The sequence below is a fragment of the Solea solea genome, chromosome 10 (genome assembly GCF_958295425.1).
Source record: "Solea solea chromosome 10, fSolSol10.1, whole genome shotgun sequence".
Lineage (NCBI taxonomy): Eukaryota > Metazoa > Chordata > Actinopteri > Pleuronectiformes > Soleidae > Solea > Solea solea.
Genome location: NC_081143.1, coordinates 19136334 through 19164035, shown reverse-complemented (window position 1 = coordinate 19164035; position 27702 = coordinate 19136334). Strand labels below are relative to the sequence as shown.

Sequence of the window (27702 nt, the reverse complement as noted above, 5' to 3'; positions counted from 1 at the left end):
GTGATACGTTAAATACAACGTTATTCAGCTGCATCCATTTTGTATTATAGACATGTCTGTTTAACATGACAAGTACGATATGCACATTATTTGACGCGGGAATCAAGTGTTAAAAAAGGGCAGAACCTACTACTTGGATTAGATACAGCATGTACTTTACTCAGAGGGTCCCTTATTATTTTTCTCATGCTTTCGTCAGGGTCATGTGAATTGCAGTAAGTGCCCATGTTTTATCTGATTGAAGTAGATTGGATTTCTATTTCTTATGCTTGTGTTGATTGTTTTGCTGCCATCTCTTTTGCATACATATGCAGCTTTGTTAGAATGTGGCTCACGCTGCATTTTTCGGCCCAAACTCAACCAACTGTGTTCTATTGGTGTGTGTGTCCAGGAAGAACCAGCTACTAAACCCATGATGAACACAAAAGCTCACTCAGATACACAAAACTCACACACCTTACAAGTCATCTGCAGCACTTGAGTGTAATCAGATTTCAGACATAGTTAACTTTTGTTAACCTGTTGTAACCACTGATAATTATTGACATAATCCAACTATGGTGGTTGCATTTGAGTTGTTTTGGAGGTAAATGATAACATATACCATTGATGGCTTCAATACTCAATAGTTGTGTTCACTGACCTGTCATAAATGGTAAAACCCAGTGCTAAACATGAAGTTTAGTAAGAAAGTAGTAAGTTTCTACTTATTATTATCACTAATTTTTCCTCCTTTTACATTTATTTATTAAATGGTTACACTGTAATTTTCAATGAAGTGATTAAAAGAAACAAAAAAAACACCATTTGAATTTACCATATTTATTTATCATATTTATTCTGTGTTTAACTAAAACAACTTGAAATGACCATGTCAATCGATGTCGCAGAACCTGTCAGGTATCCATGCTCTATGGGCCACATGTTCCAATCCATTGATCATGTTATAATGAAAACAGGGCCCCGCTACCGCCTTGTCCTTTAAACACAGCGTGTGTCGCCAAAGCACAGCTGCCAGTGAGTTGATGAAATAAAAACAATTATAATGCTAAATATATTTGCTAGTAATACTTTTATAATAACAATAATAAAACATTAGATTATAATTATCTCATTAAATTTATTCAACATCAAGTGATATATGTGCTTGTTTAGAATTTTAATTACAATTGCCCATGTTATTATTTACTTAATTTTAGATTTAGTTATAAATGTATTTCTCTGTTTTTGAAACATCGTTACACATTAGAACATGCACGTTTGCTTTGAATATCTGTGAGATATCATCTTGAATACCTTAACTGCGATATCACGATGGAATATTGTGTTATTATTTTAAGCTCATGTTGCCCGGCCCGTTACTGAACAGTTGTTTTCTTCACCGCTTTTCTTCTCTAAACATTTGAGTTTGACACTCCTGCTTTTAGCTTTGTAACTAAGAAATTGCAGTTGAATTACAATATTTGACATGTGTTTGGTACAGGCAAACACATGCCAACATTTAGATCTCAGAATAAGGGGCACTATTAAAAAAAAAACTATGCATTTCCATGTAATTCATATCATAAATCAATTGTCTATCTCACACATGCACATGTTACCAGGCAAAATAATCTACTATGAAAATGTTCACTTTACTTTGTTCAAAAACAAGTAGTGCCAGATTCCCATTGTTAAGTGTTTGAACTGTATACTGTACCTCCATGGTCTTAACTGCTACTAAACATCCTATAAATGACAACATCACTCTTAGGCCCAACTTTTTTAAGGATAGTCAGCTTCCAGAATATTGGACTTACAGCACCACATGCTTGCTCTCTCTATGAGGCTGTTCCAGCCTAGTATTAACAACCATTCTGAGAAATCCTAATACAAGTGGACAGCTGTCAGTCCTTCCTTCCACATCTGGTATGAACCAGATGTTTTATAGCCAACCTGCACTGCACTAACAAAGACACACACGTATATGCAGAATAGCTACAGTAAATGGAAATATGCACATCACTTCTTCTCTGAAAGATATTTTTTGCCAAATTGCCATGATTTCATACCAAAATAAAAAAATGTGGCAGCCTTGCCTCCCAAACTCTTATATTAGTTGTCTGCTAATATTAGACAGGCCCCTTCACTTCCTGTTTTTAAAGCTCGACTTAAGACGCACTTTTTCTCCTTGGCCTTTGACGCAGTGTGAGCTGTTGGTGTTGTGCAGAACACTCATCTTTTTTTATATATTTTTTTTTCAAAAAAAAGTTTCATCAAACTTTTTTTCCTCTCACTCTTTAATGTAGGAATACAGTCTTTTCTTTTTTGGAGCAGGGCCAGCAGCCAACATCCCGGGCTCCTCATCGTTCTCGCTCATTTTTTCCACCGCACTAATCTGTTCGCTAAACTCCGGCCACCTTCGCTGTAGAGCCTTGACCTCCTGCCCTCTGCAACAACACCCTCACCTGACCCAGTAACTGCCCCATGTGTACAGCACACAGTCACACACACAGTCACATGGCACAAACACAGAGGTCGACGCCAGAGTTAAAGGGAATGTATATTTCTATTTTTTTTTTGTCCCTTGTAATACTGGACAGTTGGCAACGCTGTACATAGTGCACAAAAAAGTGTACTTGCACCTTTTGTTTGTGTAGCATAAACCAGATGTTCCCGTTGTTTAAGGCGAAATTCAGCTTGTTAATGAGCTCAGTACTGAGCTTCTCCATCCTGACATGACCTGCTACTCTAATCAGCCACTCTTCTACTTCACTTGATTACACAACTTATGCATTACTTATGTCAGCGTCTGTCAGCTACCTGTGCGTTTTGTCGCTTTCCATTTTCCTTGGCATAGTCCTAATGAAGTACACAGTTGTCAATTCTACTCACATACACAATCATGTCTCTATTTACTGTGGGCTGACCCCTGACACATAGACACCCCCTCTAACACACACACACACACGCACATACAATCAAAGATTTATCTGTTTATCTCAAAAGCTATTTCTGTCCGTCTTATCAGGGAACCTACTTATTTCCATTTAATCATGATATCCATTCATTACCGTGGACCAGGTCGCAATCACCCTTATGTCTGTCTTTTTATTCCTTTCATTCTTTTATTTCTTTTCCTCTTCTCATCTTTTTCCTCCTTCATTCTCACCAGCCACTTAATCTTCTTAACACTAGCAACAGTGTCGCATCATTAGTGTGTGAGAGTGAGTGAGTGTGTGTGTGAGAGAGAGAGAGAGAGAGAGAGAGAGGGAGAGAGGGGAGAGGATTGTAAGATGGCGACGGGAGAGTCTGCCTTAAGAGGACCAGTCAGTAAAAAGAATGTCTAATCACTAAGGTCCTAACTCACATCACTTTTTTTTGTCCAATGTCCACTCAATGTGCTGAGTCATGGTTTCACACCAGAAATGGTATTAATCATAGTAGACGACATTCTTTACAGTATATTAAATTTCAAGCTTAGGATTCATTGCGTTTGGAAGGTATTTTGACACAATGTCTCAAGTATCCAGAAAAAAAAAGTGGCACAGAGCGATGCCGCAGTTCAGCTCCAGCTCCAGCTGCAGCTGCAGCTGAGCCCCTAAAACATTAACGGAAATATAGTTTTTAGCTGAGTGAAGCTCAGCTAAAAACTGTCTTTTCCTTTTCCTCGGCTGGAATAATTACTACGGCCTACATTTCCTCACCCATGTTACATTTTACACATTTCTGTGTGGTTTTTCATCCATGTGATGTGTGTGTTATAGTCCCTTTATAACTCTTTATAACAAGAAAAGTAGAGTTTGACATAGCTGGATGTAATAAAAAATGAATGGATAATAACATATGGATGGATTTGCATTGCAAAATAAAGATCAGAGCACAGTGCATGTATATTAATGACATTAAAAGTACTGTGCACACCATGGTTTTCCTCAGGGTAAAACACAGCCTTCCTATTGCCGCTATACTAGATGTTGAAGAATGTGTCTGTACAAAACCCTTTGTAATTTCTAAATAATTTGTATGCCCAGCTTTTGTGTCTCCTTGCTGAGGCAGGTATAGAGACTTAACTAAATGATTAATTAGTCCTCAGGAATTGGTTGGTTGGGCTTAAGAAAGTGGTTGCCATTGAACTTAAATAATTGGTTGGTTAGGCCTAAATAATTGTCTTCCATTCTCACAAAGATAAGATTTGCTTGTGAATAAAGTAAAACCTTTGGAGACAAGCATTTTTTTTCTAGACTGCACAAACCTAGGTCCATTTAGGGATCATGCATTCAAAAATTTGTATAAATGTATTGAATGTGTTTCAGCAGATAAAGCATTCCACAAAATTTGAATTTAAATGACACTAGTACTGTTTCCTTACAGCAAGGTCACCGGTTCTGTGTGGAGTTTTCATGTTATTCTCGTGGGCATGTGGGTCCTTTCAGACTTCTAGGTGTGAGAGTGAATGGTTGTTTTGTATGATGGCCTTGCACTGGAATGGCCAGGGTGTATCCCACCTTTAAAAGGTTATTTACTCATGTTATGAATTTCCTTATTAAATAAAAATCCCATTGAACCAGATGAGTACAATATTCTAGTTCTCGACAATCTTCTGGGATTCATCATCGTCATGTTTTTTTTTTTTTACTTAAGACATTTAAAAAGGACACATCGTAACATAAACTTTCAAGATCACAATGTAGCATCAGCACAAAACAGATCGTGACGCATGATTTCTCACCAATTAAAGCCAACACAAGAAGCAGTTGACACCAAACACAATGTGAAGCTAAAATAGAGTCAGAAACAAAAGAAGGGAGAGCACCGCTTCCTGACATTTACTGTTTATTTTGCCATGCAAGATGATTAAGTAATATAGTGGTCTTACCATGGCCAGTTAAAATAACAGCCTCATTAGATTTGGTTTGAAGATGACAAATTAGGCTTTGAAAGAAAGGGGGAGAAAGAGATGGATGGAAATGTTATTAGTTCTCATGTCATAAAGACCACAAGGGGTGAAGAGAGAGAATTCACCAAGAATAATCTTTTATTCTCGTTTTCATCTGATTTTCTTTTAGATTGTCGCCATGCTCACTGTATGTCCTCTCTTTTTACCCCATCCCCATAATATCACTGTGTGTTTCTGCGTCTTCAATAACGTGCATCTTTTAATGATACTGCTGCTTTTTTTTTCAAACTCATATTTGCCTCTTCATGAATAAATGCATCCTTTCATCCTTCTTGCACGACCTGTTTGTCAGATTTAAAATAACGTGTCGTGTAGCGCAAAAAAAAAGCAGCCGAGTTAATGAAAAACACACATAATGCAAATACAAACTACAGCTGAATGCTTGTAAAAACACACCTGGCATTAGCGTAAACAAGACATCTTATTTACACATTCTTCCATTTTGGCGTCTGTTGTGTGTGTTGCTTCCATTCTTTAATTTATTTTTATGTATTTACTCCAAATTCAAATTTCCTGACCGGGCATATTCACTGTTTTCGTAGCCAATGCTACAATTATTTTCAATCTGTTTTCATATAGAGTACTTCAAAAGCCTGAGAAAGTGTTACTTCTGTCCTGATTTCTACATCTCAAATGTGTTAATTTGGAGGAATGAGCAACATTGAATTTTAATTATTGATAGTTTGTGCGATAAAGAGATAAAGGCAGTGTATTTTCCAGTGAGTGATATTTGTGAAATATTTAGTTCTGACAATATTTAGTTCTGACAATTATTCTTGATTTTTGCTTCTCATTTTTCCCCTATTTCTGTGTCGCTGTCGTCTTACAGGCAGGCAAACGAGGAGTACCAAGTCCTGGCAAACTCGTGGCGTTACTCATCCGCATTTTCCAACAAGCTCTTCTTCACCGTGGTGGACTACGACGAGGGCGCTGATGTTTTCCAACAGGTATCTACTATTACATGTTATTGACGATAGGATACGTATAATTTGTTCCGTTTTATTAAATTGTTTTCTTCGTCACGATTAATCACAGGAGATCGTTAGTTAATTGTGCTAAATTACATTTTTGTCGTGTGGGTAAAATTGTATTAATCGCAATTCACCAGTTTTAATGTCCACATGAACGATGTAAATGAACTTTTACCAATCGTGATTGGGAATCAAACGGATAATAAAGAAAGTTACCTTATGGACTTGACTTAATATTTTTAATATGTCTGAGGTAACACAATGTCTACTTGCCTTCTCTGTTTTATACGGCCTGTGTATTTGGGTGTTAACTTGTGCAAACCGTCCAAATGAATACAGACTGAGTGATTCAGTGAGGAAAAATTGCACTAAACTGAACATGTATGGACATAGTGTGGATAAGGCACCCTTAAAACCTGAGATATCTAGAGCGGTTAGCTCAGGAAGAGTAGACCGAACTACCTGTAGGCAGATGCAGAAGTCTCATTGGGAGTTACAGAGGTCACTTGTTGACAGCGATTGCTGCAGCAAATTGTTTGCTTTCCATTTACTTTCTTTCTTACCTTTTTTTGGTAATATGTAGATTAGGGGTCGGCAAAACTGGCCCACCAGTGTCAGTATTGAAAAAATATGAAGATATTCTGTTGCTATGTAGATTTGTAGACGAGTAACTGACAAATGTTTGGTTTGAAAAATCAAAATCAAACACTGCTGTTGTAATGGATAGCCAAGTTAGGAGAGTAAATGTCGGTAAAAATAACTATTAGGCTCAAAGAAGGTGGTAATACAAGACAATGTCCGCATTATCACCCGGTGACTATTGTTAGCTTAATGCAGCTCACAAATATGGGTTTTTGTCTCAGACTGAAGACATTTTAAAACACTAGCAACAGTTGTTGGCTAATTTTAGTTACTTTTTTACACAATAAATGGACTAAATTAGTCTTTAGGATAATTGGATAGTTTGTAAGAAGGTTTTGCCTGATGAAGATACGATGTTGATGTTCAATGGCTTAGGAAAACAATTGACCTTTGGCCAAACTTACCTGCCGTCCCCTGATATAGATGATTTCTAGATGAAAACTATTGGACACCAAATTCTAATTTCCGTCTGGTTCCTATGGGATGAACCTTATCATGGGACCCACCAAATTGCTGAAGGTAATTTGCTCTGCTAAATTAATAAAAGCTGCAAGAAAGTAATTATTAAAACTCCCTGTTTTTTTTCACTATGAATGGACAGCAGTTCTAAAACATACTACATTACAACTTAAAGCAGTGTTAAATTCCATTAAAGAATTCATTGAATTGCAGATCCATTGACAGGCCTCAGACATGGCGAGTACAAATTCCAGGTCAATGGATTTACGCTCATACTGCTTATATGTTTTTAATGTGAGTTTGAAAAACTAGAAGTGCTAGTGTAAGTGTTATTTGCATCAGATGAGTTTTTCCTCACTACAAAATCTTGTTCCTCTGTGTTTTTCTCTGGTGGGGCTGAAGAGTGCTGAGTAGATTAAAAATGCTTTGGCACATCGGCAGAAACCGTTTGCTCTCAGCACACACCTTTAAATGTAGAAAAATAAACAAAATACAGAGGTAAATCCCCTTTTGTTCTTTTTTTATTCTATAAACATAATACTTATAAAATCCCCATTTGTTCTTTTTATAATTCTATAAACATAATACTTATACATGTTTAAAAAGCTGTGCTGACTCAACAATTGTATGAAATTTAATGTTTAATTGTTCTTTTTTTTCCATTTTCTGTTTAGTTTGGTTTATTTTTTCTTCATTTTGTTTACGACTGTTGCTTCTTGGCTGTTCAGTGACCTCTTTGTTACTTTTCCTCAAGGCTGTTCGATTTTGTTGACTCACATTTCACAATTGCTCTTGCTTATATAAAAAAAAGGGGTCATTTTACACTCACATAAGTCTTTTCCTCTTTTTATGCATAATCACATTATACATTGGTATGACGAGCTCTTTTTTTGTGGTATGCTTATACACATGCCTCTAATCCATTATTCACATCTTCACTTAAAAATGGATGGCTGCAGAAATAAGCCACAAAGCAACTCTCCTGTCTATTTATTTTCCTCCTGTCATCCGTTTTCTTGCTACTTTCTTTCTTTATCCCCTTTTGTCCATTTTTTTTTATCCAGATTTCTTTGGGGGAAGAAATAGAGAGTAAACCAATTTAGTTTATTGTCTGTTGGGAGTTGTGGGATTTAGAGTTAAGTAGGTATAGAATATTGAGGGCGGGAGAAAGAAGGGAGAGATTAAAGTTAGGTGCAGAGTTATAGATAATCAGCCTAATTTGAAAGTTTTATGTTTCATACAGTTGCAATTAAAGTTATTCAACCCCATTGCATTTTAGGTTTATTTTTAAATTAAAAAAATTCCAGTGTTTGCAATAAAACAAATTACAAAACAACTGTTTAAATAGTTAAATCAGACAAATATTATAAGGATATCCAAATTCAACTCCAAATCTTACTTTCAATGACTACGGCAGTCTCAAAATTATATACAAAAAATATATATATAAATAACCCTCGACCGACTGCAACAGACATGCAGCAGGAACTTGGGTTTAAGTTTCCACAGTAAGGCGCATACTAAACACTGAACCACTACTGACCCAAAAGCACATGAAAGGTTGGCTCCACTTTGCTTAAAACTACATAAATAAGCCAAAGATGTTTTGGGATTCTATTCTGTGGAGCGATGAAACAAAACTGTTTTCAGCGGGTCATAACCGCAGAAGGCTGCCCTACTGAAGTACTAAAGATGCTTGTCATGAAGGGGGCTGAATAATTTTGAGACTGCAGTAGTCATTAAAAGTGGCATTGTTGAGTTGCCGAGCTGTTTAAATTCTTCTTGTTTGATTTGTTTGTTGCAAACAGCTGCTAGTTTGAACATTTTGCCAGTACATCTAATTTGCAGTGGGGGGTTGGATAATTTTGGTTGCAACTGTATATTATATTAATGCCAAGATACCATTATTTGAGACATTTGATGTCTCTATTTATTAGCTGTGCTGGCCAGCAGTCACTTTGTTGTGATTAGCTCACATGTGCGTGTACAAAAAGAGGTTATCGTGTCCTTGTCCTGTAGCTTGTCTGTGTTTGACAAATACAGAGTCCATGTCTGATTTTGTCCACAGAGGAATTCTTTATTGCTGTTTTTTAGTATTGCACAGGCAACCCTGGCTGAGGAAGTGCAGTTGGTTGTCCACAAAACAGAAGGCTGTGGTTTAAGTGTCCCTAAAGGTTCCATCCACAATTCAGGAAAATCTAGCAAGAGCAGGCTGTCACCTGTCGACTCCTGCCCCCTCCCTTCGGCCCCCACAAATGAATAAACGGCACATGACTACAGCTCGGACACAGACTGGGGCGATACCTTCGCACGCACAAACAAACACAACACCCACACATATGGAAAGCTACTGTACATAAGTAAAACACTAAGTAAATGGTGTGGACGATAAATAAATCCGAGGCAGGTCATGCCTGCACCGTGCACTCGTAGGCAAGCAAGCCTGATGAAGACACAAGCCAGTCCATGCAGATTTGAGACAATCTAACCAACCAAAAGTGTGGGTGCGAAAAGAAGATTAGTTGTGCTTATTGCATCATTGCAAGGTCAAGACAACTTTATTTATAGATTACCATTCGATTGTGAAAAAGGTTTTAAACGAAAAAGGCAAAATGTGTTTTAGAAACCACTTAGAACGCAATTTTTTCAGTGTTTCAGAGTGACAGGCAAAGTGCTGTAGAAGTGCTGTGTCTATGTGTGTGAATGGGTTAATGTCAACTATAAAATAAAGCAATTTCAATTCTGAATAAAAGCAGTCCATTTATTGACAGTCAAACTGCAGTCAAAGCAGAGCAAGTGTTTACCGTGCAGCTTTGCTCCCTGGTGCTCACTGTCAGTAAAAATCATTTTGATACTGCAGTTTGCCTAATTTAGTTGTTTTGGAGCTCACTCTATAACAGAGATGTGTTTTGAAAATGGGTTCTTTGTGGCACACCATAGGAAGACATGTCATGTCCCAGAGCTGACACAAATCCTTATTTTGGAATGCTGAAGGAAATTAAAGAAACTACTACAAATTTTATTCTTTCATAAACACACAATTTGATTATAAAAACAATTATCGATGCATCTGGATTGATCGTGAATTGATGCATTTTCATCTGCATTTGTTACAAGAGTTGAACTCATTTCCGTTATCATTTACGAAACTAAATGAAATGTGTAAACTTGTGAAGAAGTAAAATGTACGTATGATTTACGTAAAATGTATGTAAATCATCTTGAATCACGATTTACATATTTTTGACAACTGAATTGTGCTTTTACGTGCTCCCCATAAAGTGTCCGGGTGATGGCGCGCTGCACTTCGGAATTCCGCCTTTTCGTACCGTCTATTTTACGTTGTTTAACATTAAAAATAATCTGAATTTGGACATTTGTGAATCGATTCAGATACGTCCATGTTTTTCCCCTCCCCTACACACTCTTATGTATAGATATAATTTAAAATCAATAATAGATTAACAAAAAATACATGTATTCAGTCAAAACAGAAAAACATTATAGCCTGTGCCGTCAATCTGTTGCTTGATAGATAGTGTGGTGACATTCCCACACAAACTTTTTATGTCACAACTGAGCAGGCGTGGCAGAAGCTCACAGTGCTACTAAAGCAGCAGACAGCAGCAAGAAGGGCCAACTTTGGCTGCTCATGAACATGATGAAAATGTGTGCTCCGCCACTCCCTGGACAGCTGTTTGACTTTGTGCCTGCATGTTCAATCGAAAGTTGCCGCTGTCTCCTTTACCTTGGAGCCACAATTAATTACAAGTAATGCTACGTTAAATAACCTACGGAAAATACGGTGAAATACAGAGAAGAGAAATTGCTCTCCTCCATCTCTCACTCTGGATGTGTGTGTCTGTGTTTGTGAGTGTGAGAGAGAGTGGGTAGAGGCGGGGGAGAGAAAACAAGGTCATACACCGCAGTGTCTTAGAGACTGCAGACTGTTTCGATAATTATTCAGAAATCAACAGGGGGCGGTAGTGGTTCCACACTGCAGCTTTAACAATGGGTGATTTTTTTTTTTCAAGTCACAGATTAAATTGACTCAACAACTCTCTCAAATTCATCATTTTTCCTGTAGTTGAATATGAACAGCGCTCCAACCTTCATGCATTTCCCGGCGAAGGGAAAGCCAAAGAGGGCTGACACGTTTGACCTGCAAAGGATCGGCTTTGCTTCAGAACAGTTGGCCAAGTGGATTGCAGACCGCACTGATGTTCAGGTACATTCTGTCACTTTCACACACCCACCTATGATTCACACTCTTCAAATATATTTAAGGAAATAGCAGATGGATGTTCTGTTTTATATAAATAGCTATTTTCCCACTAGTTAACACTATTCTTGACAATCATGGCATGAAATGCTGTGATGATGATCATGTTAAACAAACAGATTGGTTTTACAGATTTTCTCACAGATTGGTGTCTCTTCTCTCTCTCAAACTTTTTTTTGACAAGTACAAATCGCACAGTATTTTAACTGCTTAAAAACTGACCAAAACTGATGCATACTGGTAAATATGGTAACAGCAGATGTGTAGGGTCATATCCCTTCAAGCTTAAAGGATTACGGTGTTGCACATGCACAATCGTGTTAAATGGCCTCTGCTTAGAAGGACTATAGTTGTTGACTGCTCAAGAATCGAACTTTACACCATGGGACTCCACTTTTCTCTTCGCTGAACAACCTGTCAGCCAAGTATTGGCAAAAATAGTGCAAGCATCCTGCTGACTTTTGTTGATGGATTCAAAAGGCTGTCTATCAGCACTTGCTCAGCTCTGGCTTTTCAATGTGACCTAACCACATAAACAGAAAAGAAAAAAAAAGGCAAATGTATACTCGAGATGAATCAAATTGTGTTATGAGAAACTCAAATGAAACTGAATTATGGAGTCATAGTGCTATAGTGTGAGATAATGATATTTCTAATCTTCAGACATTAGCTCCTCCTGTTTATTTTTTTTTTACTGTTATCTAATACCCACATTATACCACATACAATTAGATCAACTTGTTATACCATAAGACTGCATTTTTTGTAATGTTTTGAAGGTTCTCCTAATCAGATACATGATCCACCAATTCACAGTTGTAACCACATTACGATCATAAATTGACTATCTAGCTCTCTCTCTCTCTCTCTCTCTCTCTCTCTCTCTCTCTCTCTCTCTCTCTCCCTCTCCCCCTCTCTCCCTCTCCCCCACCCCTCAGATCCGTGTCTTCCGCCCTCCCAATTATTCAGGAACTATTGCTTTGGCTTTGCTAGTTTCTCTGGTTGGAGGTCTGCTGTACCTGAGGAGGAACAACTTGGAGTTTATATACAACAAGACAGGATGGGCCATGGCTGCATTGGTATGTCACACACACACACACACACACACTCACACACTCAAACAAGCTTTAAGCATTCATCTCTCCTTTTTCCAAGCATGTCAGAAAACTGTGGCCTTTGCCCGACCACAGCGTAATTATAAGTTTCTGCTTTGAGATTTGATTTTTATGATTATTCTAATGCTACTAAACCATAACAACTTAAAATTTAAAGTGATTACACCCTTATACAAACACTTTTTGGATAGAATATTCAATAGCCAGCAAACCCCCATACACACATTGAACCTTGTGATAATTACACTGATATTGATATGATAACGATGTTAAATTCATATGCGTTCCTGTTTTTTCTCCCTTTCTTTGTGTTTGTGATAGTGTGTGGTTTTTGCAATGACATCTGGTCAGATGTGGAATCACATCAGAGGTCCTCCCTACGCCCACAAAAACCCCCAGAACGGACAAGTGGTATTAATCACTTCTTTCTTCTTCTTTTTTTATTCTTTTTGCTCTTTCAACCAATGTTCCACATTGTTGCTTACGTCCTGTACCTTTCATTCCCTGTCCCCCTTCCTCCACTTCTTCCTTGTATCATTATTTCCCTCACAAAAGGAAGAGGTGGTTTTTAGAAAATAATATCTAAAGGTTAAACTTAATCTATTTTTACAGCATGGAGAGAGCAGCTGTATTAGATCAGTGGTAGAGACATCTGTAATGCTGCTGGCCCAGAGTAAAATAAAGTTTGTACCATTACCTGGTCAGTGCTAGGACAGAGTGTGCTTGTGAGTGTGTGTGTGTGAGTGTGTGTGTGTGTGTGTGTGTGTTACTCAAGAGCAGGAACAATCACCCCAGAAACGGTCTTAAGTGAGTCCTACTTTCTTTCCTTCTTTCTTTCTTTCTTTTTTGCAAACTCACACACACAGCATTTCCAGATAGAGTCTTGCTGGTCATAATTTAAGTTTGTTCACTCAAGGGTGAAATAAAAATGAAGATATCCTGAGAAACCCTGTGAAATAAGCCAGATGGAAAATTGGACATGTATAGGGACATAAGAGAGAGGAAGTTTAAGACGTATGATAATGACGTGTTAACAGTATGGCGGTGTCTTTTATGTGCACACATGCATACGAGGCCCATAAAAGGCTACAATGATTAACATGTGGGGTCATGGACATAAACATACAGGGAATGAAAGTATTAATATGCGATAAAGTCAATCCTCCAAGAGAATGTGTATTTTCAAAACAGTATCCCTTCTTCGGCGTTGTTAAACAATGTATGATAGTAACTTTGGTCGAATTGTGGTCCTTTTATTTGAAATGTTGCCCACTTTTGTCTTTTTCTCACTCTTGTATTCCATCCTGCACGCACAATGATGCACTTCTATTTTCATCATCCTGTTTCCTTTTCTTCGCTGTCATTAATTCTCATCATTCTGTTCCTATACCATGTAATGTCAACCGGCTCGGCTCGGCTCGGCTCAGCTCGCCTCGCCTCGCCACGGCACAGTTAAGTTGCGTTTCCACTCCCATAGTACCTGGTACCGGGTACTTTTTTTAGTACCTGGTGTGGCGAGGTTCCAAGTGAGCTGAGGCGATACCATGCGTGACGCCGCCAGACTGCCGGCCACTGATTGGTCAGAATGCTGTCACAGGAAGAGACGTCCGACACAAGAATCAAGCCGAACTGTGCCGAACTGTAAAACAGTTAAAAAGACTTAACAATCCTAAAAACCTGGGTTAATCTCCAAGAATTACCAGGGAAATGTCTAAAATCTCAATATTTAACAGAGGAGTCTGGTGTATATAGCCACAGCACTGCTGATCGCGAGCGGCATCACAAACCCTGCCTTTGTATTTCAGTCCAGTGACTGTCAGACAGTCTGTGCTCCGGTCATGGAGGAAGTACTGAATAAAATAGTTTTAATTAACTGATTCTAATGATTCAGTTACTCCGAAAACAACTGCTTTACAAGTCACTAGTCACTTGTTTGTAAAAGGAAGTCACAGCAGTTTCATGCAGCCGTGCAGTCATGACTCCGCCCACGACCCGGACACAGCGATGAGAGCGGCATTAAACCTTTGACAAACTCGAATGTGGAAACGACATTTAAGAAAAAAAGAAAGAGACATTAATTCCAAAATTGGTGGGTTCAATAGCCAAAGGCAAGTGTTTCAAATGCGGAGGTGAGCAGGTCATAAACGATTTATTACTGAGTGTGGCGAAAACAAACTGAAATGCCAGTTGAAGAGCTGGCGGCGGGCCCACTGTGTGCACCGTTGGGAAGTTGGGAAACGACTGTTTGACCCATGAAGTTGAGAAATCAAGGGTCTGTGACAAATTAAATGAGACAAGTGGAATAGCAACGTGTCATCAAAACATTGTTGAAAATTCATGAAGATACTGTAGATGTCGCAGCGTGGCATCTACAGTATCAGTATGTTTTTCGGACTGCATTACATCGCAAAGGCCTCTCTAATGAAGGGACCATTGAGTATATATGTGATCCTTGAAATGATAAGAAGTTATTGCGGGCTGTTACTATTTTGCCATAACTTCTTGTTATACCTTGCACAGGACCATACCTGCTAAGGCTCATTACATAACCTTAATCATTTCTCTTTAACAGCAGTAGTCTCATTCCTAACCTCAGACACATATGCTGTCACCCAACCTCATTCTCTCGAGCTTCCAGGCCATAATGCTATATTGCAGCCACTCAACCAACATAGCAGAAGGAACAGCTGCATTAGGTTCTGTGTAAATGGCCTTCATCTCCTTCTTATTTCCCCCCTCCCTTCCCAGCTTTTCCATCTTCATCCTCTGCCAGTGCTCTCTTTAAATTCCACTTTTCCACTCTCTGTCCTTCTGACAGTGAAAGGCTTCAAATGGGCAGATGATATTGAAAAGATCACTGTGTGATCTTTCCCGTTCCCCTCCTCTCATTTTTTCACGTTACTTTCTCTCACCTGACATGATCAAGCAGATGAAATTGTATTGAGTGTCTCAAAGTGTCACATCCACAAATACAGCTACACTACACTACAAAGTAGGCCTGTACGCCTACCTTTCCTTAAGAGAACCAAATGTGTTGCATTGCAGAATTGATTCAGTGAAGATGAAAACACCATCATGTCCACATTGTCTGGTGCGAGGTGGCTGTCGGGGCTCGACCACACTGAGCCAATGCTTGATCCCCTCACTCTCGACCCTCGCAAACAGGTGCATCTGCAGTGCCATGATAAACCCGGTCGGAATTAGCCGGCAACTTCATGTGAAATAATAATATATATAAATAATAACAGACAACGGCGACAGTAGACATTTCTTCCGCGCCCCACTAAACTCAATCTCCGGATGGTGTCGTCACTTGGGGAAGTTTTTTTTTTTTTTTTAAACACTTAACGGTAAAATGCGGTGGGTCTTGTTAACAATGAGATTGCATCTCTACCAGCATCCTCCACTCCTCACGTTGTTGAATTAGCGGTAACTGAACTTTTGCTCACTCGTCATATGATTGGAAACGTCGTCACATGACAAGCAGACGGAGGAGGCATCATTTAAAAAAGTTTGGTAGCACTGAGGGCTTTCCTAGCGCTGGAAATGCAAACTCTGGGAGTCGGAAGGAGCATGGGTTAGTCGCGATTTTGGTTTCGATATGCGTATCGTTGCAGGCTTACTACAAAGTCATGTATAGAAAGAGCGAGACACTCTAAATATGAACGCCAGCATTTTGGAGTTTCACTTGGCCTGTGTTTCTCTCTTTGTTTTCACTTTTCCACCCTACTGGCTGATGGCATTTCCATATTTCCAGCTGATTTCACATGATTGCTCGATGGTTTTTGGCAGCAGTTGCCTTCAGCCCTTTCTACATAACTGCGAACCTTTCACATTTTCAAGAACACTTCTGACACTTTTATTGGTTCTCTTCATAATAGTTGGCTTTTGACTTAGAGGGCAATAGTGTGTTATTTGTCTTAGCGAGGGTGAGTGCCACTTTACATTTGTCTGTGTGTGTGTGTGTGTTTGATTGATTGAGAGTGTGCTTGTGTGTTTATCTGTGTGTTTTGAGCCGATATAGAGAGAATTGAACTGTGCAGTGAAGCAGTGAAATGAATTGTCCTTTAGGCTGGATATTTACTCAGACCAGTAGACAATGACCATCCCTCTTGGTCTCCGTACTCAGCCACACTCACATCTGTGCACACACTCATACATAATGTGACTGGAATGTTGTTGTTGTTTTTTTCCCGAAATTTAAGATCCATATTTTAAACACTTAATCCTGGAGCTGAGCCATAAAGAGCAGAGAGTAGATTAGTGCAAAGAAAAAAAAGTAGTTTCCCATAATTACCTTGACTTTGGCCACCCACCCACCGTCGTCTCATTTGTCCTGCTAGTTTCATATCGGTCCATTATTTTTGTCTCATTAACACAAAGTCTGCAGCTTGGTGTCTTGCACCATGTTTTCGTTGTAGAGCAGTGTGCACTGGTCTTTGCCTCCCTCTTACTCTCTCCCCTCCACACTTATTAATCTCCATTCCTTTCTATTTTCATGAGTAAATCCCACCACATTGGTTGGCCTTCACAATATCAATAAAATGTGTTGCTGGTCTCCAACTAAACGCAGACGAACCTCAACATGGTTTCATCCTGTAGGTGTGTGTTCAAGTGGGAGGCGAGCAGCTTTCTGCTGTTAGGCACATCTTAACATCTCTGTGTACCTGTCACTCAGGTTTATGTTGAGCTCAATCAATTTGCATTTAAAATTTGGTCAAAATGGAAAAACCCACTGAAGTGATATATTAGGCTGTAGAGGTTTTGTGATGCCAAGACTGTTTACTTGCGGGTCTTTCATTTCTTGGCCTACACTTAAAATTGAGATATATTGCTGCAAAGGACACGGCAATGGTCTCATTTCTGTCTGCCAACCATTCCAGTTGAATTAAGAGTGAGGGGATCGGCACAGTCAATTACATAGATACAATAGCTTCTTCTGTTTTGGCCTCTGGCTGTCCATTCTCTCAAAGGTCAACGTCAAAAAAAGCTTGTTATTGATCATTGGCTCAAATTTTTAGGTTTGTATGGATTTACTCCATGTCGATTTCACTGAATTATTCAATTAAATAGTGTATTTGCAGTTGTCACAGGAACAAAACCTGGCCCTAATGAGGCAGAACCTAATTGATGAGGCTCTGATTAAAGTCAGGATGAAGACGTGAATTGATTGGGTTAATGTCAGTGTATCAATGGCTTCATGTATCAATGAATGAAGGGAAATGAAAGTCAGCTCATTTGACATGTTTGCAAAAAAAAAAGAAAAGAAAACAGATTTTAAATGGCTGTAACTGACTCTTGGGTAATTAAACTGTTAATTTGTGTAAACACTGAACCACGTAATGTGGGAGTAAATGAGATTTTACAACAACGGCTAAATTTCTGCAGTGATATGTTGCACCATATTTCTCCTTTACGTGAGAGATTTAAATCCCATTATTGTAGCCCTAAGCCAACAATTAATTGCTTTTATTCCCAGTTTGAATTATTCTCAACTAACTTTTCAACGGTCTCTCTGACTCATTGCAGTGCTTTATTGTGCTTCAGAACAGGTGGTGTGGTCCCTTAAGGTAACAGGTCTGATCCTGTCTAGTTATCACCCTGTAAGCATCTCTCCCTCTTCCGCCATCTTCTCTCATGTTGTTGTGGAGGCATTTAGCTGAATTTTACACAGGTTAGTTGGGGTTTACATAAAACCCTTAGTTTCTGTAGGGTATTAGTTTTTTGGGGGTTTGAAATTGTTCATACATTCTCATACTATATAGTGAATGCAATGGATATGCCAACTCTCTTTCTTGGAGCTATTTATAAATAAAGATTGACCTGCTTCATCTTAAACAAGATAGGGCTAATCGATGATTCAGTTGTAGAGGTTTTTTTTTTTTTAAATAATTAAAATAAGCTTTCTGTTTTTTTCACCTTCTCAAATGTGAATATGTTCTGGTTTCATTGCTCCATTTGACAAAGAAATCATTCAAATAGAATTTATTTGGTTTGTGGACATCTGAGAGCATCATCATTTCAAGGTTTGGGAAACAACATTTTTCCAAAATGTCTTCAAACATTTTACGGACCAAATAAAATTCTTCCATCCGTCCATTTTCTACCAATTTTATCCTCTCCAGGAGGGTCGCGGGAGGGTTGCTGTGCCAATCTCAGCTGACACAGGGCGATAGGCGGGGTACACCCTGGACAGATCGCCAGTCCATCGCAGGGCCACACATAGAGACAAGCAATCATTCACTCCCACATTCACACCTATGGTCAATTTAGAGTGTCTAATTTACCTAATCCCCATACTGCATGTTTTTGGACTGTGGGAGGAAGCCGGAGAACCCGGAGAAAACCCACACACAGACACGGGGAGAACATGCAAACTCCATGCATAAAGGCCCTTGTTCAAACAAACAAATACTTGATTATGAAAATAATCGCTTGTTGCAGCTCTAAAACGCAATAATGGAATCATTGCTATGCAAGATTAATGAGAGGATGACCAGGCAAAGCAGCCTCAGGTAACGGACACCAAATGTATGAATATTGGAGGCGGAGCCTCTGAAGGCGCACAATGATAAGAGCTGTATTTGTTTCATCGTTGAGTCCAAATACCAACAGATGTTCCTCAAAATAGTTTACCCCACCTTTGACATCTACAAAGATATTCCCTATTTACCTCACAGGTCAGAGTCTGTGGTTGTAACTGTCATCCCAAGTTGATAAATGAAGATATGCAGAAGCCTTTTATTAGCTGTTTGATTACTTTGGCAATAACAGTCGCATCTAGCGCGGCGTCGTTAATGAACAGACATAAATGGGATTCTTATAGCCAGTTTTACCTTTTTTTTTTGTTTTGTCAACACATTTGTACTCTCACTCTGAATGATTCATGTCGGCACTCGCTTAAGCTTTGGGCCCGTAACACTTGAGTGCACCACCTGAATCTATGTTTCTTATAGTAGGTAAAATCCTGGCTAAAATTCTAACCCCGGAGTCCTTGCAAAGTTCACGCATCATGACCGTTATTTAAATTCACAACAACGCATGCAGTCAGAGCTATCTTTTTGTTTATAAATGAAGCATGTACTTTCACTCTACTTTCACGTTACTTCCTCTCCCTCCTGTTTTGTTGACTTTTCATTTATTCTTCTTGCTGTCTGAGTGCTTTCTGACCTTTTACTTGGCAAAACACACAAATGCACTCACACACTTTACACACATGATATGGGATGGAGAAGGGATGCATACATCTGTATTGTGAAGGTTATCTAGCCCTGGGGAATTAGCAGCTAAAAGTGCAACGGCTTGGTTTTTAGAAGAGAATTGTCAAATCAAAAAAAAATGTGTTTATCGCTCATAAACTTTGAATTGTGGCATGGCAGGATGTGACACATTAAGAAACACGTTTGATAGCCACCTTTCCAAGGTGTGTGTGTAAATGCATATTATCTCCTTTGCTCCAAAGTCTAACAAAAGGGCGGTGTTGTGCAGTTCTAAATAGAAAAAGATGTTAATGTCAGTGTATTAAAATGAGTACGCGAACACATACACACACCCAGGCCTTTCACGTCAGCAAATTACTCACAGGAAAGGTGTTTTATAAAAGTCTTGACATATTTCAGAGTTATGACGTTGATATTTTGGCTTCTTGAGCTAACCTTTATTATGTTTTCCCCAGACCCGTTGGGGGAATAATCTCATCACTGGAATTATATTTGCCAAGACTTTCACACCTTGAATCAAGTTATCCGGTGTAGTTTATTATACTGAGGAATGCGGTGCATAAAAGGTGAATAGAACTGATTATTTTTACAATTGCTTCAGACAGCTCACTCACAGCATTACAGCTTTTAGAAATGAAATGTATTTTCCTGTGCAGCGATCGATGTTCATAAATTAAAAGCATAGTTATTATTGTTGGGCAAATTGGTTTTAATTAGCTTTTATTTGCATACATTCCCGTAGTCAATTTTCTCTCATTTGCCAGCTAGTCTGATTGTTTCATGCATACTGTCCATCATTGTTATACTTTGTAGACAAACAGAGTTGATGTTTCATTCACAGAAACTGGGATTTTAAAAGGCTAATCCATCAGATCAATTAGAACAGCACGAGTCTGAGGTTTTACTGGAAAGCTCCACCGCATGGACATGTCTAAAATTGTGAAGGTGAGCCACACCGAGGATATTAAGTACGAGTCACTATGTTGTATGATGAAAGTACATCAACTTAAGTGTGAACCGAGTGTTGCCTCTTTTTCTATAACCCTGACCACTAATTGTAAGTCTGCAGTATATTCTCTTTCATTAACCAAATCCTCAAGTTACAGTGATCTACAGTTTATTGTCAGGCTCGGTGACCTGCTTCCATATATTCAGCATCAAATGAAACGTGAATGCCTGCCGAGCTGTTTTGTGAAATTCTAGTCTGAACAAACAGAGTTGCAAACACACTGCTGGTTCCGTTTGTTGAATTGAACGAAAATGTTACATAATCCCAAACTTCTCCTTTGACGATAATTTGATTTATGGGTCCCTGGTTTAGGTTTTTTTCCCTTCTGTGTCCACATCAAGTTGTGTGTTTGACATAGTTCTGTATTATAGTCTTGTGCAAGGGTCTGATTTCGTCTTTTGTAAACAGTGGTCTTCAGCCACGTAGTTCAAAGCAGGTATTTTGCCATGGCTTTCGTAACTGCATTATTTTGGATGTATTGTCAATGTTAGTCTTCTGTTAGTCATCTGAGTTCATTCTTAAACCACAAGCCAGTCAATACCCTTGTAGACATGCTTTTAAGATACATATTCCTGTAATTGAAGTCAGCTTTGTGAATCCTGTAAATCCTGACTCTACATGAGATTACTGTAAAGATCTCCAAAAAATATTTGCCCTGATTGCCACAAATGTCATGGCCACTTTCAGATGAGAGCTGCTTGGATTTAAGCCTTTATTGGTTTGATTCACTGCATTTACCGATAAGAGGAAGATAATTGGGTACAATTCACTTGAGTTGCATTTTCAACAAAATGGTGAAAACCCAAAGCACTGGATGCACGATGCATGTCCACAAATGTATCTGAACCGTACCCAGCAAAACACCCCATCTTAGAGACGGCAAGTGTACGAGTTGCTCTATGTGGGTAACCTGTATGTGTGAATAAATTAGGGGGTGCGTTACGGAGTTTAAATGTTTATTTACCTTTCCCATTTATCTCCGTGGGATATCAATGAGCTGTGGATATGTTTGGTTCCAGACCACCTGGATGCACGCACTTCTAATGAACACACACCAACACACACCCGTTCTATCACATAGAAATATGTTCCATTAACAGTTCGGTCTTTAAACACACATTGAGTAAGTAGATTGTAGTATACACATGCATAGGTACACTCTCCTGCCCTGCTCACTAATGAATGGAACGGGTGCTTTCTAATCCATCAGATTAATTGGAAGTGCCTGGCCATGGATTGAGGAATTTTTCATCCCCCAACCACTGCTCTTTTTCATTGCTTGTATCTGCAGTTTCTGTTAATGTTCAGTTGGTATCGTGTAGAGAGCAGTGTCTTCGTAAAGAGTTGGCCTGTCAGACGCTCAATATTTCTCTTTCTCAATTGATCTCAGAACTTAAATAGTTAACCGTGATTAATTGAGTTATTATCACGTTTAAAATTGTATGACTTCGCAAAATTCACAACAAGCCCATATTAACAATGTAGATCACCCCTTACCGGTCTTGATTGGGGAAATCAAATGAATGCAAATAAAGTTACTTCATCAAATTGACTTTTAGATTTAATTGATTATCAAATCAAACAAAGTGCTCTAACGCTAAGGTAACACAATGTCTACAGAAGAAATGCTAATGAAACAGCATTTGCACTTTGCAGGAGTTCCTGCCCCCGCGCTCATCTCTCCGAGGGAGCAGTTCCAACACACTCTGTGTGAGAACATGGTGCACAAGACGCTACGTGCAATCAATGCATGAAGGTCTGCTCTTAATTAATCATGGTTGACTTAATGCTGCCAGTCCTATGTAAAAGGAAATGTTTGTTTTAGTAATGGAGGAAAAGAAATACAGCCTAGAAAAACAATTTAGTTGTCACTCTCGAAAACTGTGAGGCTTTCTACCTATAAATCAACATCCATGATATTTAAGCCGTTGACAAATGAGGGATTTGTGGATTGTGCAAATTCATGTGCAAATACATGAGGCTACTTAAAAGGTTTATTATAAAAAACAATGTAGAGGGAAGGGCCCTGGAGTCTGAATATGTGAAAGTGAACTGGCAGAAATTCTGGGTTGGACTGGTTTTCTGGGTGGGGTTGCACCAATTTGGCATAAGTCTCCACTAAATTCAGGATTTGGTAATCACTAAACCAAAGTATAAGCTAGTTTGCACCTGGTAGTTTACTAATTCCAGTTGCACCAGACCAACAATCGTGTAGCTAGTGCTAATAGTGGTTACTTGTTGCATGACGTGAGGAAACTTATATTTAGCAGTGGGTGTAATGTTAGCATCAGGCTAACATCTTGTTGTTGCAGCGTGGCTTTTTTTTCTGCTGACACATTGTCCTCGAAAGTGTCTGCAGATTCAGGGCCAGGTGTTTGAAAGCCTTCAAAAAAGGTTTGCTTCACCTTGTTGGTGCCCTCATAACCGTGATGCATTAACGTGTGCTGTGCTCAAAGTGGCACGGTTGAAACATTTCAACCGAAAAGTCATAATGCTCAACTACGACTCGGGATGCTGGCTTTCAAATTCATGTGCGCTCGTCCAGAAGACAAATTAGAAAATAACAAATGTTGTGCTGGAACGCCACAATCTTTTTCTTTTCTCACTATGTTGGTCCACAGTATCTGACACGTGTATGCGTGTGAGTTTAATCTTAAAATAACAGGAATTCAACGGTTTGTCCTGATGACAATGTATTTTGTGAATGTTGTGAGTAGGAATGCCGCAAACCTTCACAAACTTCCAAATAAAGAGCGGCACATCCACAGCAAACTTTTTAATAGGAACTGTGGTTTGTCAGTCAATATGAAAAGCATCCTGATAGCAACTCAACAATCTGCAATTGTTTTTGAAGACAAAGGGATCTGTTTTAGACTTGAGTCTTTGTCATCTTTATGTATGCTTTCAAGTGAAAAAAAATTCTTCATTTCTCTCCACCGAAGCAAGAAAAATCTGTCCTCCCTTTACTCCTCCTCCTTTGTCATCGTCTATTCATCTTCCCATCCTTATTTATGTTTGATAGGGAAAGAAATGAACACTGGGGCAGTCGAGTGGAAAATGATGCCCTCGATGAGCTTAAAACCTAGATGCCAATAACGGCAATGTTTCAACAGTGTGAAAGACACAAAAAGACTCCCCTCCTCTCTTTCTGTCCTCCTATTTGTCTCATTTCCTGAAGACTTCCTCTTTGTCTCCTTCATTCAGTTGCTTTCATCTTCTCATTACTCACACGCACACAGACCAGAAGAATTAGGCCTCCTCCATCTTATCAGAGAAATTCGCTCGGGATTTGAAGACACTGCCATTTCACTGAAGAGGCTTTATAGCTCCGGTTGTGACTCTTAACCGCGAGGACACACCGGATGCCGAAGCGCCCCAATTGCGCTAAATTGCTCGCAAGCCTCTCCACACCACCAAGTGCTTTTTCCTTGTACCACAAGGGGTCTATGAGACCTGCTGTCCTCTCCATTTCTCTTTTCTCTAATCACACATGGAGTGTAAATTGAATACAGCATGGCATGGTTGGAGTGATCGTGTAGAATGGTGGAGTGGCAAACGGACTAACCTGACTATTTATATCACATACAATACTTTTTAATACATTTCAGCCACTATAGACGAAAAAAATCCAAATTACAAATGCAACATAAGCAATTCCAGAGACTAAATTGTCATTCTTTTGTGTGTTTGTGGCAGTTCACTTTTTGGGCACTGTGTTTGACGTCTTTTACCTTATCTGCACTTGTCTCTGAGAGGAAGAGAGCTTTTTGAATCTGACAAATGTTAAATTACATAAATACCCTCAGCCTCGGTAGTAGACTGTTTTATTTTCTCTTAAAAAAAAAAAAAAAAAAACATAAAATGAAAAATAGCATTATTGCATTATGATTTCTGGTGAATGAATGAATGTTTACGAGCATGTACTATACAATTTCCCCAAACAGTTCCTCTTTTGTCCAGAAAAGAATCAAAATACAGTAGAAAAATCATCCGCTGCATTGTCTTGTTATCGGGAACAATTTTGACATTTGATGGATTGGGGTTCTTTGGACTATGTGACATTCTGCTGCACAGGTTAGATGCACTTTGAATAGTCAGCAGTGGGAGTTGGTTGGGTCGTAAATGTGACTCTACAGAACTACTACAAGTCCCCGTGTGCCTTTCATGTTCATCGTGACAATGCACATTAGTGTATTGTTTTTAAAAGATAAAGAAAAAGGTCTTGTTTGTCACTGTTCTTAGCTCTGTTTATTAGTAACACACATGCATAGTCTAAGGAGTGACTCAGGGCTACATTTCGCTGCATGTTTCACGTGTGGCGAATAAACTCTTCAATCTTGAATTTTTCATTTACTTACAGATTGTTTGTCAGATTGGTTCAGAAGACTCATTTAGGCTGTTACACAGAATGACCTTTTCCAGGTGAACGTAACAACAGTTGTGTAATGTTGTAATGTCTTTCTTTCTCTCTCCCACAGAGCTATATCCATGGCAGCAGTCAGGCCCAGTTTGTGGCCGAGTCTCACATCATCCTTCTTCTGAGTATCCTTACACAAAGCGGTTGTGAGTGCACTGTATGTTTCACGTGTTGGCACAGATTGTAACATGTTGCTGCGGCATGTAAGTCATGCTGGGACTTTTGCTTTTTTTTTTTACCCAGGATGCCAGTTGTTATATCTGGAACGGCATTCTAATTTCGCTGTCTGCTACACTTTCCCAACATGAAACCGTTGTCATCTGTGTGCATGCTCCATAGGGAGGCTGCCTGCAGAACTGAACAAACAAATGATACAAAGACAAGTGATTGTCCTCTTTTTAACTTCAACTCCTTGCCTGATTTGTTTCAAACTCATCTCCTGATGATAGGCTGTGTCTCTCTGTCCGTGTGTTTGCCAGAATTGTTGTTTGTGTTTGTCTCCTTCTCTGTCTGCTTGTATGTGTACCCATGTGTGCTCGCACCAGTGCTTTTCTACGTGTGTGGGTAATGATACTGTTCATCCCTAGCTGTTGTGTTTGTCCTCTAGGGAAATAGCATGTCCGAGGTTGCACCTGCTTCAGAGTAATATTTGTCTGTCTACATTCCCTGTGTTTTTTTTGTTGTTGTTGTTGTGTGTGTGTGTGTGTGTTTTTATTTTTATTGTCTGTTCATCTGATTACATTGAAATGAAAAACACCTGCGGAAACGCTAACGCACCTTCTGTGTTGATCGTGCAGATGGTGTAAACACAATACATGACCGTCATAGCAGTTTCCCCGATGACGTAATGTTGTTTTAATCTGCATGCATGCAGGTAAACACCTCCATACCGTACAAGTGTACAGTGACACGGATATATCGTATTCGGGTGATTTGTTTTTTTTATTTAAATAACCAGTAATACTTAGTTACACCTTTGATTAATATAAATATAGAAGGGATATGTGAAAGATAAATCCTTTCAGACAAACATCACTAGACATGTGTATCTTTGTGGTGATGCTCATGTGCAGCTGGAGCTCGAGATCCAGCCACGTAAAAGCTCACCCACAGAATCCATTCTGCTGTTTCTGTTAGCAATAAAATCATCAACAAATGTCAGGGAGCCAGTTCCATTTACAGCCATATATTCCCAAAGCATGACTGAGCCACCGCCATGTTTGATAGATCAGGTGGTTACTTTGGGTCATAAGCTGCTCTTTTTCCTCCAAACTTGCCTCTTTCCATCATTTTGATGGAGGTGGATTTTTGTTTCCATCTAACATCTGAGTCCATCGAACCTCGTACATTTCTGTCTGTGAATTGCAGCCCGTCCCATCTGTGTTTAATAATCAGTGACAAGTCAACATGTTGGTAAAGCCTTGGTATTCCGGTGTCTTCTCTAAACATTGGAGTGGCAGAAATGTTTGTGTGAGGGAAAAGTAGGATTACAGCTTTGATAGTGTGCTCTGTCCTTCTTTGTTTTATTTCAGTTCTGCATGAATATTAAACTAGATAAGTAGCGAACATCATTTTCTATGCTAATGACACGAAACACATGCAACTATGGTGCAAATCTTTTGCTGGATGATCGGGCTACACTGTACAATAAATGCAAATGACCGATAGGATAGTAGCAATGGCAGTGCACGGCTATATTCATTTTTTTTTTTATCTAATTTGCCTCACACATTTCTAATGTTATGCCACATGGTGTGGGTGTAGGATGTCTGCAAACCCAAGGAAAAATCTGTTTTTATAATTAGAATTAAACACATAGTCGCATAGCTTGGCTCCCTATACTGATACGTCTCTATTTATTATCACGGCTTTATAGTCACGCTTCCTGTGACCCGCCCAAACTGGCACCCTCCATTATTCAGTCAGAATGCTGCACATGTCGGTATTGTCTGTGTTTTGCCAGCATATCATGCCATTCGCCATACAATCAAGAGAATGCTTCAGTTTCCCTGGCAGTCTTTGTTTGTGCTCCCCACCAGTGGATTTGTATGCGGCGCACACTGAGAGGGATCTGTAATTAGGTATTTAGCCATGCAAGGCTGTTCTCAATATAGTATGTTCAGCACTTAATCAGGTGTTTATTATTTACAAGAGGACATACGACATATACCGCAGAGGGGAAATTAATAGCTTTAACTAAATACTACAGGACACGTAGTACGTAGGTCTAGCCCGTCTGAAAAATCATGGGTTTGTTTTCAGTTAATCCACTCAATCACACCATCACTCAGAGTAGGGTTTGTGTCTCAAAGCGAGGTTGTGTGACAGCAGTGACTTGTGTGTTAGGAGGATTACTGTGTATCTGTGTTGCATTACGGCGTATTTAGTTGAATACTTTAAAAGGACCACTACCTGAGATCCTAAAATTTCCTTTTCTATTTTCACACCAAACATGATGATGTCCTCTTAATGAGTCTGCTTATGTTCTAGGGTTGTTGAAATAAATGGTATTATATTGTGTAAGTGTATACTCCCTGTACATACACTTGTATATGGGTATGTGTCCCTTGTGCTTGCTTATGTGCTTGAACATGCACATGTATGCAGATGACTGAGAGCAGTGTTTACATCCCGCTCCACTTTATCCA

The 27702-nt window shown here is 39.1% G+C and overlaps 1 protein-coding gene across 1 annotated transcript in view; it reads left to right on the top strand.

Moving 5' to 3' along the window:
- tusc3 (tumor suppressor candidate 3) overlaps positions 1-27702 on the top strand; it is a 65442-nt gene that overhangs the window by 24598 nt on the left and 13142 nt on the right. Inside the window, exons 3-7 of the mRNA XM_058641762.1 lie at positions 5769-5886; positions 11099-11239; positions 12232-12372; positions 12730-12819; positions 25116-25179. Of these exons, the coding sequence (XP_058497745.1) occupies positions 5769-5886; positions 11099-11239; positions 12232-12372; positions 12730-12819; positions 25116-25179 (554 nt within the window). The remainder of the gene's footprint in view (positions 1-5768; positions 5887-11098; positions 11240-12231; positions 12373-12729; positions 12820-25115; positions 25180-27702) is intronic.